We start from the raw sequence: 16119 nt of genomic DNA, 5'->3' as shown, positions 1-16119 counted from the left end.
TTGAAAGGTGGTGTACTTTTTAAATTTTGTAACAAATTTATGCTACTACTAGTTTATTTAGCAATGACTGACACTTAAGCCCCTTTTACATTGCGATTCTGGAAAATACATGGGTAACGTGTCCCGGCAATTGTTCCCGGGTCGCTAGATTTTGCCCCTTTCACACTGCCACTGATTTCCTGGAATATGTGCGTGCGTTCACACACAACCCGTAAAGGTCCCGTAATGACATGTGACATCATGGCATGACTTGTAATGTACGAGTCGAAAATGCTAGGCACGTTAACTTTCTCTTAAGCTGGCGAACGATCTCAGCTTCAGCGTGGACGGTGAGGAACTACTTGATCTCTGCTTCATTACAGTTTTCACTTACTTTTTCGTCACAAATGTTGATCTGCTTTCAAAACTCCTGGCAAAAGAGTCGCAAGATAATGTGTGTCATCACTACAACACGGCATTTGTTCTGGCTTTTGTTCAAACAGAGCAGAGTGTTACTAGGTCCCCAACACGGGACAGATCCCAGAATCAATCCCAGGACGTGTTTGCTTTCACACAAAAGGTGATCCGCCAATGTTCCGGCAATTTTCCTGGACCAACGTGCAGTGTGAAAGGGGCTTTACATTATCCCTTACATAAGTATGATAAAATATTTTTACTGGTTTAAAAAAAAGAAGGAAAAAAAAAAAAAAAATCTGCATTATATTGTATTTATTGTTACAATGTTCACGAAAACTAAATAAATTTAAAAGATAAATTAAATGGAAAGGAAAAAAACTCTAAATATTACATCATTATTGTCTAGATGTCTTTGATCTATAACAATAAGTCATAATTATGAACACTTAAGTTACAACTTTATTTAGAAAAAAGAGAGAGGGGGGGATTATTTATTTATGTGACCACCCTATTTATAAAGAAGTAAAGAACAGAAATAACCAGCCCTCCAGCCCTTCTTGTTTTCAGCAAGCGAGTGAGACATCATTCCAAAACAGAACTGGTCATAAACAAGTCCAAACATAAACACGCAGCCTGATTCAAATTAATTGCAGCACACAGCAACTCCATTCCATCCATACTGTATGTGTGGATAGTCGGTTTTGAGAGTCCCAGAGCAGAAGTCAGTGATTGAGAGACAGCGGATGGAGGCAGGCAGATCTGGGCTTCAGGAAACTTTATTAGATCATTGAGGGAAGCCAGCCAGGTCTGATAATGACCCTACAACTCCACCAGATGTGTCTCCCCACCAACTTCCCCTGTCAGGGGCCCCTGTGGTCTCTCATATCAGTGATGAATAAGGTCTGGGCATCAGAGTGTGGATAATGTGCAGATGGGACATGAGCCTGCTGTTTGAGAGAGGTGAAGGGCAGCTGGTAATAAAGACCTACAGGTCTCTGATCAGCACCATGTGCCTTGGTGCCTCTCTGACTAAGGAGGACGTAATAAGATACAACATGCCCAGAGAATTGCCTGGCTTTAGCGCTAATATCTGTGGGAACCTGCTTCCAGTGAGGAGTTTACTGTAGATGTCTGTCGAACCCAGAGGTCTGGCTTAAGATGAGAAAGGAGCAATTAGGTTATCTGAAGTGCTGCAGGTTTCTCTCCCTACCACATTGACCGAGAGGTCTTTCTGTTTCTAACCCATCCACTGGATTCAGACGTGTAGAGCGCAGGTCTCGCCTCACAACGCACACCAACCATTTCACATGGACAAAGACATTAGATTGCAGTGTGACGGACTCCAACTAATGATAAAATATGAAATAATCTCCTTGTAAATTAATGTTAACCCCTTGACCTCAAATGTGCGTGCCTCTTTCTCTGCTTTCCCTCTCTAAAATAAATACTCGCCAAATAAGAGTAAAAATTTACTTTGGTGCATAAATAAAACAGTGCCAATATGTGGTTTAAGTCAGACTGTAAGAATGAAATTCTAAACCCAAATTTAAATCAAATCAAAGACATACCGATAAAGTCCCTGAAAGCAGTACGTAATCTTAGATCTTTTCCCTAAGTGGAAAATGTACCATCATACATTATCTTGGGTTTCCATTATTCCAGGACTCCACAATGGAAACATGCATTTGGCAGAACCTTTGATTTTAAGATTTTAGTTTGTGAATATATGTCAATATGACTATAAAATAAGAATAACTGTAATTATTATTACTACTACTACTACTACTACGACAACAACTATTTTTACCTATTTAACATATTGCACAGTAAAATAAAAAAATAAAAATGTATAGACAATGAAGTGCCTTGAAAAATTGTACCACACTGAATTTTTTATATTATATATTATATTATATACATTTTTATATTATATATATTTTTTTAATAATTATAAACAATATTCTTGTATCTCTCTTCTTGGGATAATAGTATATGGGTTTGCTAAAACAAATAATAATATGATTGTACTTTTATTATAATTAAATAAATATAATTTTAAGAAATATTAAAATGTACTGTATGTTTTTTATACATTTGCTATTTAAATATTTTTTTACATATTTTAGGGTCTCCACCATGTTGCAGCAATGTAAATGTGTAAATGTTATTTTCTTCCCTGTACCCATTCACATTGCCCCTTTCTAAACCTCTTCCTCAGATGAAAGTGAAAGTGAAGTGACATTCAGCCAAGTATGGTGACCCATACTCAGAATTTGTGCTCTGCATTTAACCCATCCGAAATGCACACACACAGAGCAGTGAACACACACACACACACACACACACACTGTGAGCACACACCCGGAGCAGTGGGCAGCCATTTATGCTGTGGCGCCCGGGGAGCAGCTGGGGGTTCGATGCCTTGCTCAAGGGCACCTAAGTCGTGGTATTGAAGGTGGAGAGAGAGCTGTTCATGCACTACCCCCACCCACAATTCCGTCCGGCCTGAGACTAGATCTCACAACCCTTCGATTGGGAGTCCAACCCTCTAACCATTAGGCCACGACTTCAGATATAACACTATTAGGATTTGTCTCCTAACAGTGAGATACAGGTTATCACTGCAAAACTTTACCGCTTTATCCACACACCGGGACCAGACTTACACCCGTCCTCTTGTAAACAGTCTTATCTTCTAAGCAAAAGTTAGCTCAGCGACATGCTCTGAATTAACATGGGCGACGGCGACAAGATCTCTGCTGGGAAAATATAACTGGGCCTTGTTTAGGAGAGCTCAATGTTTGCATATCGAGCCAGAAACAACATGAAAGGATCCATTTTACCACTCAGTACCATGGCAGTTTCTGACCTAGTTTCCCCAAAGCCAACGCACCCCATGTTAAAACGATCAAAATCTGCCGGTTAAAATGTCTGTGTGGGGTTCTCCATTTAAAAAATACATGGTAAACTCCCACTGCGGGGCGAACGTGCCATGTCAATGTCTGTTTACGTTCACACTATCAAACACTTCCTGCTGTGTTTCCAAGGTGTGACATCATTCTCACCTACTTGAACTTTGCATGCCTAGACTCATCTGTTGCCCTCAGAGAAGAGTGAATGTCACGCGACAGACAGTCGGCTTTAATTAAACCCAGAGGGAAATGTATTAATTACTGCACAGCGCCTGTGACTGCGGGTGAGGTGTCTTGGGTCTGCATATGATTAGAATGCTGATTATGATGTTCTGTGGAGGATTCCATCATACTCAACAGTCCTCATCACTCATTCATATATTTAACACAAGCCGGTTATAGTTTTGCTTTAACGGCTTTAGTACTATTTTCACAATTTAAAAACTGCTAAATTTACAGTTCAAAACTGATTTGTTCGATTTATTCAAAACCTGCTACTGAGCTTCCATTCGCATAAAACTTTCTATTCACACTACAATTATGTCTAATCATAAGGTTATTGTAATGGGTAATGAGAGCATTTGATTTAATTAGCAAAAAAAAATGATGATCTGTCAATTTAGTCATTTTCACAATCATTTAGTTCAAAAGCAAATTATGCAAGATCGAATTACCTTTAGAAATGCTGAATGTAGAAATCACAAAACTTAATATAAATCAATATATATAATAACAATAATAATAAAAATATAAATATAATTATAATTTATATAGAGAGAGAGTGAGAGAGAGAGAGAGGAAGAGAGAGAGAGATTTATTTTATATTTATTAATTTCTACTAATAAAAAATAAATGATAATATTTTTATTTCATGATCAAATCCTAATGTTAATATTTCTTTAGATTACAGTAGATGAAGAGAAAAGGTACTTTGTGAGTTTTGTGTACCAAAGGTTCTTTTTATTTATTTATCTGATCTGTTAATATTTTATTGCTAAACACTTAAGGTTATTATATATTATTTCATATAACTGTATATGATTTATATTATATTATTTTACATTTTATTATATTATTTTATACACATAATTATTATTTTATTGCAAATGTACTGCTACATTTGTGGATGTCTACTCACAAAGATTAAGGACAGCCGGCCCTCTCTGTAAATTCTTATTCCTCTGGTAGTCTTTGACCTTCATTCAAACTGGTGTGGATTATAGTGCTAGGGATTACATTCCCACTGAGATATGCTTTTCACAAGCCTCTCTCATCCAGGTCCCCCGTGTTTTACTTCATCGCTGAGAACCTTACCTAACTTTTATCTGTTTCATTGTGTCATCGGCATCCTATCTCTCCTCGCATCGATGTCCTTGCGATCCATCTGTCTCTTTCACTGACTTACCACCGTTGTCTGCCTAATCCAATTACTAGTTCTGCACTTTCTTGCCTCCCTCTGCTTGTTTTGATCTAGTTTAAACAATGGCTCTCAATAAAAGACCCTTCCCAGCAGGCCATGCACATCTCCCTGACACTTCCCGTCCGGGATGGGCTACATTTCAAAGAACTCATTGATTGTCAGGATTGATTCGTTTCAGGTGGGGCCAAACTCCTAATCACTTCTGTTTCGTCGGTTGACACGGACAAAATAAGACATTGAGAGACAAGACCTGCTGATGTGTGCTTATAGATCAGACTCTTACCTTTCTTATTTCACCTGCTTGTTTTGACTGGACAACGTTGATTTGCATGTGACCACATGTCGTGATTGCATCCGTGCCAGGGGAATTCTATTCATTTCCTGCACCAACCCATTGACTAAATTTGAATATGGCTACATGTTCCCGGTAGTTCCTGATTTGATGATATCAACACATTTAACGTGTGCCCAATTTTGTATAAAACTACAAATGAAACAAGAAAAAAATAAAGAGCATGCTGTAATGTGGGCTGTTAGAAAAAGGCATACAAGATGGATGGATTTGTTATGGGTGATGATTATTTTAATAATAAGCATTATTATTACTACTACTTCTTTTAAAAAAAAGATAAAATGAAATATATGTAATATTTGTATACTTTTATTTTAAGAATTTTAATAAGTAATACCTCATTTATTTAATAAGTAATTTTGATAATACTGATAACATTGATATATAATTAGATTATATAATGCACCGGTAATAACGATAATAATAATGGCATTATTATTATTATTATTATTATTTATTTATTTATTTATTTTAAAACAATTATAAAATATTATAAATATAAAAAAACAGTAAATAAACATAATATTTTAAAACAAAAAATAAATATAATATTTTATATTTTTTCTTTAAACTCAGCATTTTTTTTTTCGATTACATTGTAGCAAAAGGTCATTTGTGATTTTGTGTCACAATAAGCATTAAATCTGCGTTTTTGTAGTACATACATTGTAGTCATAAATATTTTTATTTTCACTTAATCTGCAAATTTTTCACTTCATTTTTAATAAAACAAATTATTATAATTAAAAGCATTATTTTTTTGTCATAATAATAATAATAATAATAATAATAATAACAACAACAACAACAATGGGATATTAAATTATATTATATTGACAAGGTTGTCAGTAGATTTGATGAAATACAAACCCATGTGCTGATATCAACACATCTTACACTTGAAACTTTTCCCAAATAAAACTTTTCCCCATTTTACAAAACTACAAGTAAAACAAACAAACAAAAAATAAATAAACAGCATGCTGCGATGGGGGCCGTCCTTCCAGCTGTCACTCTGATGAAACCAGTAGGAGGCCATCTGAGATGGACAGGTCCACAGTGTGAAACGGTTTGCGACACAGTGTGAAATAACCTGGCAGAATAAGAATGGGCAATGCTGGGCAGACTTACCGCGCAAGAGATCAGAGGTGGAGTGTGGCGAGGCATGAGCGCGGAACAGCTGCCAATCAAAGTCATCCTCCTCCCCTTGGCTGAACTCGCACAGGCTGGGGTCGGAGTCCTCATCAAACGTGCAGCCCGCTGCAGAGAAGCAAAACAACTTATCAGTCTTGATCCAAGTCCCTGACTTCCTCTCATTAAAAACCTTTAGTGGCCTGGGATACGTGCTTCCTGCTTAACCTGACAAATCTCTGTACATGAATTATTAAAAGTGTCTGGTCGTATATTTAAAAGCCTCCGGGGCAATAACATTTCATTTGGACATCATTTGATCCACAATTTGTTGACACTAAAATGTGCATTACAATATGACTCCTCAATCCTCTGGGGATGTTAATGTGGCTACAGGCAGACGTACGAGGACCCCCTGGCCCGGCAGCCTAATTAAGCAGCCGTGTGTTATTTGGGGCCCTGTTTCATCATGCGAGCCCCTGTGATCTGATTTCTGTTTGAGCAGAGTGAGAAATGCCAGACTGCACACCCACATATACAATGCTTCCAACACCGGCTCTGTAGGCAGAGAGCATTCGCCAAAGCAATCATGCCTCTTTTTAAGACACACCGCTCTTACGCACGACATCTCCAAGGACAAACACATCCCCATCCCCTCCACCAATCAATTATTACCTGAAGATCCTACAACACAAACACTGCAACAGACCAATTTACCAGCAACCAACAATTAAACTATGAAGGATAACTGGGCATGCTTAATACTTTCGAATACATTGCCAGCCTTTTATTATTACTTATTATTAATATTATTTTAATAGAAGTTTTTTATGAACTGTTTTTTCATTCATTCTTTCACAGCACATAAAATGATACTTTGAATTTAATAGAATAACAAAACATTGTACTTACAATATTATGGACAAACTTGACATCATTACTTGATCCAATTATATTAACAGACATATAATAATAATAATGATGAAGAAGAAGTAGCAAAATCAGCTGTCAACCTTATCAGTATTAATCATTATTAAATATTTTATAAAGGTATTATAAATTACTTTCTTTTCATTTTAAATATATTTTACAAAACACTTCTACTACTACTACTACTAATAATAATAATAATAATAATAACAATTAATATGGTATATTAAATAAATACTGTTAACATTGACCAGGCTGTTAGTAGATCTTGCTGTAGTAATTAGCAAAACAGGAAAAGTTATAATAGTAATAAAATGTAAATTGTGTGTTTGTGTGTGTGTGTGTGTGTGTAAACAAATATATTTTACCAATATATAACTGTACGTGTGTGTATATACAGATAGATAATAAACATACATAGTACACACACAATTATTTTGGATGCGATTAATCACAATTAATCCCAAGTAAACTGACAAGTGATCACCCTTCTTTTTTTAAAAATCACCACTGACTGAAAAACCATATAAATTTCTAAAGCAGTCCATTTAAATATTTTTTTTTTAAAACAGTTCACAAAAGTTCACAAACTTCCTGTTAGGCCTTGAACACAGGGTCAACTAATACTTTAATCTTTCTGTAACTATTCCAAACTATTATTCTAATCCATCAGGGACTTCTTAAACTTCTCAGCCTGCAACTAATTTCAGTTCCAAATTACATTTAATACGCAGCACATTTGTGACCTCAGGGCAGCAGCTTAATGTGCCACAGCCTGAGCACCTCACCACATCTGCTGTGGTCCTTCACATTAACTGTGTAGGGTGAGAAAGAGCAGGCAGCAGCGGGCAGTCCACAAATCCCAGTCACATGCTGCTGACTTGAGCCAACTCAAAGCAGACGGGGCAGAGGGGAGAGAAATCACACAGGCAATGGCTTCGACAAAACTATGACATCAAGGTGACCCTCATAGCTGACTGCCTCATTACGCCACCCCTGGGCCTGCCACAACAACGGACAAATGGGGATAGTTTTACATCTGGCTAGTACAACAAATTGGTTGCTTGTATTTATTATTTCAAAAGCATCTGTGCTTGCATAATAGACATAATAGTCTAAGTATACGTTTTATTGTAACTGACCTAAAGGTCTCTGGAAGTTATAATTAAATACTGTGAAACACCAAAAATATAGTTAGGTCTCACACAACTCACTGAAAAATTCATTAAAGGGGTAATATGATGTGATTTAAATTTTTCCTTTCTCTTTGGATTGTTACAAGCTCTGCATAAATAAGATCTGTAAAGTTGCAAGGACTACATTCTCAAATCAAGAGATATTCTTTATAAAAGTTAAAAGTCAACCACTCGGCTCATAACATGCCCCCCCACATTCCCCACATTCCCCACATTCCCTACAAGATTTGCATGATGGCCCCCAAATGTTCATGCAAAGAAAGAAAGCATCATTTGAATTCTCGCTGTTGCCACCGGCGCCGTGTTTTGGAGTTGCTGTGTGTTTTGTTGTGAAAGATAAATTACTTCGTTTGGCCTTCCAAAAGAGGAAACAACTAGAAATAATCAGTGGTTAAGTTGTATTTACAACATTGTTCCAGAATATTTCAACCCAAATATTCAGATGTGTGCAGAGCATTTTACAGAGGATGAGGATCGTTTCCCGGAAGAGTAGCCAACAAATCACAAATGCAGACATGGTTTTGTGTTTACAGAGCGCGATATGCAGTGCAACGCGTAAAAAAACAGTCATTACAATCAGTAAATATGTCCCAACTGGATGCTACAAATGCCTTGTTTGTGATGGGTTTTATTGGTTTTGTCTCATCGCACCAGGACACATGGCATCACAGTATGGTAAGGGTCATAACATTTCCGTCACACGCTTGAGACATTTTGGCCAATCACAATGCTAGCTGACCAATCAGCGTACACCTCGCTTTTCTGAATGATGAGCTTTATAAAATTTTTTTACAAATTTAAAACAATAATGTACAGTACATGGAAAATTGTGTTTTTTTTTTTTTATTCTTAAACCGCATAAACACATTGCATTACACCAAATACACCAAATAATGTTTTTTTTTTTAGCAAAGTCATATGACCCATTTAATAGAATACTCAAAAAATCTGAATCACATAATTGCTGACTGGAATCTGACTCAGAAGCAAAATCATTACATTCCTTGCAAATGCGATCCCTGTTACTCATGTAAGCCAGAACAAAAGGCGGCGAGAATCTTCCCAGAGCTTTTGTCCCAGTAGGTTTCATTTATGCCATTCACTAACAGCTCAGCACAGGGATCTGTTTCTGTAGGAGCGGGAAAAGATACCAAAGCTGACAAACTGAGACCTTATTTAGGCAATTACTTTTCTCCTTCCAAAGCCAAAGACATTTGAGACATTCTCTGAAGATCCTGAGAGAAACGTGGAACGCCCAGCTTTTCTTTCCATCAGTACACATCATCTTAAAGCCAAGCACAAACTATTTACCATCATGGCTGAACAACAACAATCAAGTCCTCCTCTCCGCTCCCCCAAACCCCTCGCCTCAGCCTCGTCATGACTGCCTCCAATAAGTAATTACAATAGAACTTGGCACCACAACACAACACAAAGAAAACATCACGCTTGAGCCACTGCCAGGGTTGAAAGCCCCTTGACTAGAGAGCATTAAGACTTTTGTGTGTGCAGGCTCATCCACTTGTTTTGTTTATTAATATGAACAAGTTCCCTTTGGAGAGTTGGGCTGTTATTAGCCTTCATTAAAATGTTGAAGAATTAGCTTGTCTGAGCCCTCTAAGGACATACCAATGAATCCTGATGCATTCAGGCTATCAATAGCTTCAAACCTGCAGATGAAGAATCTGATTAACAAACCTCTTCTGTTTTTTCAATATGCTTTTAACCATTTTACTGTGAACTGAGAATGTTCTGTTGCTGATTGCATGACATTATATCTTGTGGCAAAAGGTAGGGCTTAATTTGTTTACTTAAATGAAATAACATATGTTTTAAATACTATGTACAATACTATGTACGATCCTGTGATTATTTATTTGAAACACTGAATCATTTCAGAAACACATCAAATAACTCTTTAAGAGTGACTCAGTGAATCGTCATTCAGAAATACTGGTTCATGCAGGAAGTGACCATCTAAATGCGAATCTTTGAGTTGTTCACCCAAACAATTAGTTTAACAGGGAAAAAGTTCCAAATTGAATCATTCAAGAAATTAACATTTAAAAGTATAATAGTAGGGGGTGCCACTTTATATTAAGTGTCCCTAATACCGGTGTACTTGCATAGTAACTAAATGTGTACGTAGTATGTAACCACAGTTCAAGTACACATTAGTACATAGTATCTACAACTAGGGTGGCTGTGACGGTTTGGGATTTTTCTTACCGCGTTGAAGGCACAACAAATCACCATGGTTTGGTGGTTAATCGCAATTTTATAAAAGCATGTTTTGTTGATATTGTTAGTGCACACAAATAAAAGAAGACCCTGTGCAGTTATGAATGTTTACTCTTACTTTTATGTACCATAAAAAGTATGGTATCCACTGAAAATAATGCAAGTGATCACACGGACTCCATATCCTGCAAAGTGTCCCTGCACAAACTATTGGATATAGCACACATTTATTTAGTTTTAACGTTTAAACATTATACGTTATATGCTTCAACTGTTTTATATCTATAGATTTTATTTTAGGCGAGTCGTGATGATTTGAGAAGGCTAAATTGATAAAATATAGGCTATGATTAGCTCACTGTCTGCTGTTGGCCACAAGGTTTTTTTTTCTTCAGCAGCCCCTTAAACACAGGACTGAACAGTGGTGTCTGCAGATGTATGGCTGTACGCACTGCGCATTGTACATGAGCGCTCAGACCTGAGATATAGGCTATATATAAAAGCTGTTTTTAAAGCATTTTCTGTAAGGATAAAAAAAATAGGCTAATAAATATATTCAAATATAAGACAAAATTGCTTTAAAACAAAAAAATGCTCCAAACATTTTTCTAAATTAACTTTATTAATAAATATATATAAAAAAATAAGCAGCCCTATCTACAGCTGTAATTTTTCTGCAACTACACATGTAACAACCATCAAGATGGTTTGTTTAAGTACAAATGTGTAATGGAACATTAGTAAAAATACTTTATTTCACTTTACTTAGTACTCATGTAACAGGAATTATAACTACATTTTGTAACAACAATTATGTATAAGAGTAATTGGAACCATTTGATCCAGGGGGTGGAGAAGGGTATGTTTAGGAATATGTAAAGTGGGAGTAGATGGATCTTGAGTTGGAGTTGGTGCACCACTGTAACACCAGTGTAGTTGCATGGTAACTCCTCAGGAACTGTCCACTTAATATAAAGTGTAACACTTTCTTTACCAAAAAGTGCTGTTAGTCATGTTACTTCCATTATCAAAAAGTGTTGTTACCAATGTCCTGTTGCACATTTGTACTTACACATACCATTCAGTGGGTTGTTACATATGTGTAGTTACACAAACATTAGAGCTGTAAATACCATGTACAAATGTGTTTTACCATGTGGTTACATACTATGTACACATCTAGTTACAATATAAGTATCCAGGTATTAGGGTCACAATATAAAGTGGGACTCGGCAAAGATCCGCAACAGTTTAATTTGCACTGACTTCGCTGAAATTACTTTGTAGGCAGTGCCAAAATAGATAGTAACTTGCAATTCAGTGTCTAAAATAAGTTAACAAATATTAATTTCCAGTTCATTACTACTTTCTAAAAGCATGACTGAATCCCAGTACTCTTACCTTATTGCAAAATGGATCAACAAAGGGAAGATTTTTTTTTAATGCTACAGGAAAGAGAGAAATATGAATAGAATATAATTTTTTTCCCCCTATTTTAGCATCAAACAGACAGTATTATCATGTTTTGCTTAGGGAACACAAAAAACTTTTTTGCTAAAATTGTAAGTAAACCACAAACTGAAACCCAGAAGCAATGATACAGATCAAAGAACTAAATCTGACGCTATGGATCTGCTGAAAACAGTACAGATTTAATCTGTACCACAAAATGTTGTGTCTTCAGAGGTTGTAAGGATCTGCTTGCTAGCTAGCTGGGGTTCTACTAGTGAGAAAAGAGCAGGGACAAGACAAATAGGATGTTGTCAGAGGATCAGGGGAATGTCTCAGATTTATCTAGAGCAGTAATGTTAGAGAGAGGCCATTTGTTTAACAATGCTTCCAGGTTAGCACTACCTTGCCAGGGGATATTTCAAATGTGTCCCACTTTGAAATGTGCATCCCATCCTAACCTCAACTTGCCTTCTGAGTTTTATTTTTTCATAAATTAGATTCTTCTTGCCAGACATGTTCTCATGAGGCTTGTGACATCCCTCACCACTTCGTCTTTAAATTGTGTTCTTGTGCCACACTTTGAGACCTACCTTTAATACTGGTATAAAATTCCTGAAGTGTAAAATAAATAAATAAATACATACATACATACATACATACATACATACATATTGGTGAAAAAATGACAGAAGATATATAATAATATATATATATATATATATATATATATGTGTGTGTGTGTGTGTGTGTGTGTGTGTGTGTGTGTGTGTGTGTGTGTGTGTGTGTGTGTGTGTGTGTGCGCGCGTGTGTGTTTTATTTGATAAATGATATATTTCTGAGGCAAAATGGTAAGATAATTTGACCTGTTTTCAAAGAATTTGTTTAATTTTATTGAAGTTTATTTTTCTAAATACTTTTTTTATTATAGCATATCATTTATGTAGGTTTATGCTAAAAACTTGTTTTTTTCTTGTTTTAAAGATGTTACCAGAAAACAAGCACACTAGCAGCTACTGTTTTACAGGCAAAACGCTTGACAGTGTAGCGTGTGTAATATTGTGAGACACTTTAATATGATATGAAAATTCAACAGATGCAATGAAGTCATACTGCATGTCAGTAAACCAAAATCAAAACGACTGCAACCCAAATGATGTTTAGCACATCATCCACATTTTTCATGCACACACAAAGCTGCAGGCATCCACTGTGACTGAGTAAAATTGTGTTTGTGGTCCGTTGTCGCGTGCCACCAATGGTTAACGCAATCTCAACTGCCATACTGTACTGTATGTGCTACGAAAAGGTGAGTTTTCTATGTTTTCCGGAAAAGTTTTCCTGTTAAAAACAGCTCTCTGTAGCTGAAAAATGATTTGTTGTTATTAACAGCCAAACACGATGATTGTCTTGATTGATTGTCTTGATGATTGCTGAGCTAACTCCTTTTTTAACCAAGGCAAAGTAATTCATAGGATTTTAAATGAATAACTTTCTGTCCCTCTCTCCTCAAAAAGCACTAGCTCTTTGACTAACACCTTCTGTGTATACTGAGAGAAGATGCCACTCCATACGAACTAGCTTTTAAGCTTCCCCGTGCTTTCGCCAGCTGTTGAAACCCATTCCTGCGTTAATCAGACATTCCCTCACTGCTTAGGCACGTGGCTGGAATGCGCCGCGGCTGTCTGGGCCTTAGCCTAGCTCCTCCGCTAGCCTCATTAGCATCCTGGCGCACTGCCCCAACCAAGCATCAAGACAAAGACAAACACTGTTTGTGTTGAGCAGGGAAGTCTCTCGCCACTCTACTGCAAGGCCATTCATCCTTTCTTAGCACTCACAATGAATGCATTTAATTTCCTACCCCTGGATTTAATGAGGGAGTGCAAACTTGTACAGTGGCAGCCATACAGAGCGGAGGAAGTATCACAGATTCTTTCCACAACGTATGTAACAATACAATGACCCAAAGATGGATGTGCTACAGTAGACTACCACTTTGTGAAAAATGCAATGGTCTGATTGGGTCTTATCATAGTGCCACCGAAGTGCTAGGAACTGGAATGGCTGATGCACTGAATCCCGAACATACCTCATGTATGGCCACAATGCTACACTAAACTTGCAAGCTACAATGTAATCCAAGAACTGGCCCAAAATATAATAGAAAACTCATGCAATCAATTTTTCAAGGTTGTTATTGTTCATTAAAACTGCAGTTAATCTTTTAAAAATATATATATTTCAGTCATTAAAAGCTGAAATAAATATAATAAACTATAAATCTTCATAATATGAAAATCTAGAGAACATTTTTTTTAATGTTGCCTTGCTTAGTATCTGAAATAAAATAGCAAAAGTTTGAGAGCTAAAATGACTAAAACTGAATAGAACTAATTAAAAACTAATAATAATGACAGAAGCAAACAATACAACAATTTAAACTGAATTAATATTACCAAATATAGTTAAAATATAAAAAATAAAATATTATTCAAAATATTGATAAATATTATAATAGTATAATAGTATATACTGTAAATTATACAGATTCATTTATTCATTGATTTAACCAATTCATAAGAGTCAATTCAAGAATCAATTGTCGTGTTGGATGTTTTTGCTTCACTCATCAGAACCAGCTCATGAGAGTAATTTTGGTCTACAATGGTCTCATCTTATGTTTTTGATTCTATGGCTCAAAAACTGTTAATTATGCATGACTTTGTTTTCCTTTTTTTTTATTTTTTATCAAGGAATCACAATACACGGACCATGAGGTATGATTTTGATTTACTAAAAAAAAAAAAGTCCCCCCTCCAAAAAAAAAATCACTTGTTCTGCAACCTGGCCCCATCTGTTCTGCTGCACTGGACTTACTGAAAAAGAAGAGACTTAAAATATTAATTTGTTCAGCAATCTGATTTGTGATTCTGGTTGTGATCTGATAAATATATATATATTTTTTTAAGTATCATCTCAAAAGATTCATTTATTTGCCGAGTTGATTCCACTGGTTGCACTCTACGTTTATGATTTGCAAAATGGAAACCAGCTCAAAAGATTCACTCATTCGAGGATCAGACAACAGTGGTCATGCTTCATACACGCATCTGTCATGCAGAGGGTTATAACAAACAAGTATGAAGAAGTCAACTTGCCTGTAGCAAAAACAGAATAAGTCCAATAACCAGAGAACGACAAGGGCATATTACCTCATTACCTCACCCATAGTAACATTTACTGACAAGGATAAACTTTAAAATGCAAGGATTTTTAAGGTCACCTTCTAAAAAGTTTAACAAAAATTCCAGAATGCCGTTACATATTCGCTCAGCTCGATGAGGTTGAGAAACAGGTTAGCACCTGAGGCTAAGTGGAAGTAGGCACTCCTGAGACAGTCATCACCAAATCCAAATGAGAAGTCTGTCTGGCAGCGCATTCACAGACTTTGCAGAGTAAATGCCCAGACTGGCCGTCGGAATACTAAATAAGATACGGCATTTGGATCTCATTGGCTGGAGCCCAGTTTGGGCAGAGCTCATCCTTGCACCTGCAGCACTTCCTGTGTCAATACAGCTGCTGCAGATCAATAGCAGTGGATTGAGACCTACTGAACTCTCAGTCACAGGAAGCGGCTGCAAGTCGTAATATTCTGAGCAAGAAGAGTCAGTTTAGAACTTAAAGCCTGAAGTATAGCTCACACAATGAAAGCCTGTCTGGAGGTTAATAGACTTTTTCAAAAAGCTGTTTTGTTTACTAACATTTTATTGCATTCTCAGCTTGCAAGTGCACCTGAACTCAAATTTACTTGAAGTTTCATTGCAAAGACCTGTCCTATTAAAGGCTAATTTGTCAAGTGTGACAGCCATTTTGCATTCAAAGTAGTTTTTCTAATATGGACTGGTGTGAAATTCTGCTCGTCAGGCAATAACTGGTGTATTTATTCTTTCCTGTCCCCTATTACACTAATCTTTTGTCTCTGATATTGCACTTCACATAGAAGTGCAGCGACTTTGATAAATGACAATATATTATTTAAAAACACCACAATACAAGAAACTGTGGATACCAATGTTCTGCCAAGATGCTTTC

The 16119-nt window shown here is 36.4% G+C and overlaps 1 protein-coding gene across 15 annotated transcripts in view; it reads right to left on the bottom strand.

Annotated features, from left to right (window-relative positions):
• Positions 1-16119, bottom strand: part of ptprub (protein tyrosine phosphatase receptor type Ub) — a 206412-nt gene that overhangs the window by 133812 nt on the left and 56481 nt on the right. For all 15 annotated transcript variants that reach the window (XM_026283812.1, XM_026283813.1, XM_026283811.1 and 12 more), the window contains exon 2: positions 6212-6340. In XM_026283812.1, coding sequence (XP_026139597.1) covers positions 6212-6340 — 129 coding nt within the window. The remainder of the gene's footprint in view (positions 1-6211; positions 6341-16119) is intronic.

Source organism: Carassius auratus, chromosome 16, assembly GCF_003368295.1.
Source record: "Carassius auratus strain Wakin chromosome 16, ASM336829v1, whole genome shotgun sequence".
Taxonomy (NCBI): Eukaryota; Metazoa; Chordata; class Actinopteri; order Cypriniformes; family Cyprinidae; genus Carassius; species Carassius auratus.
The sequence above is the reverse complement of the archived record's forward strand: the minus strand, read 5'-3'. Positions and strand labels throughout refer to the sequence as shown.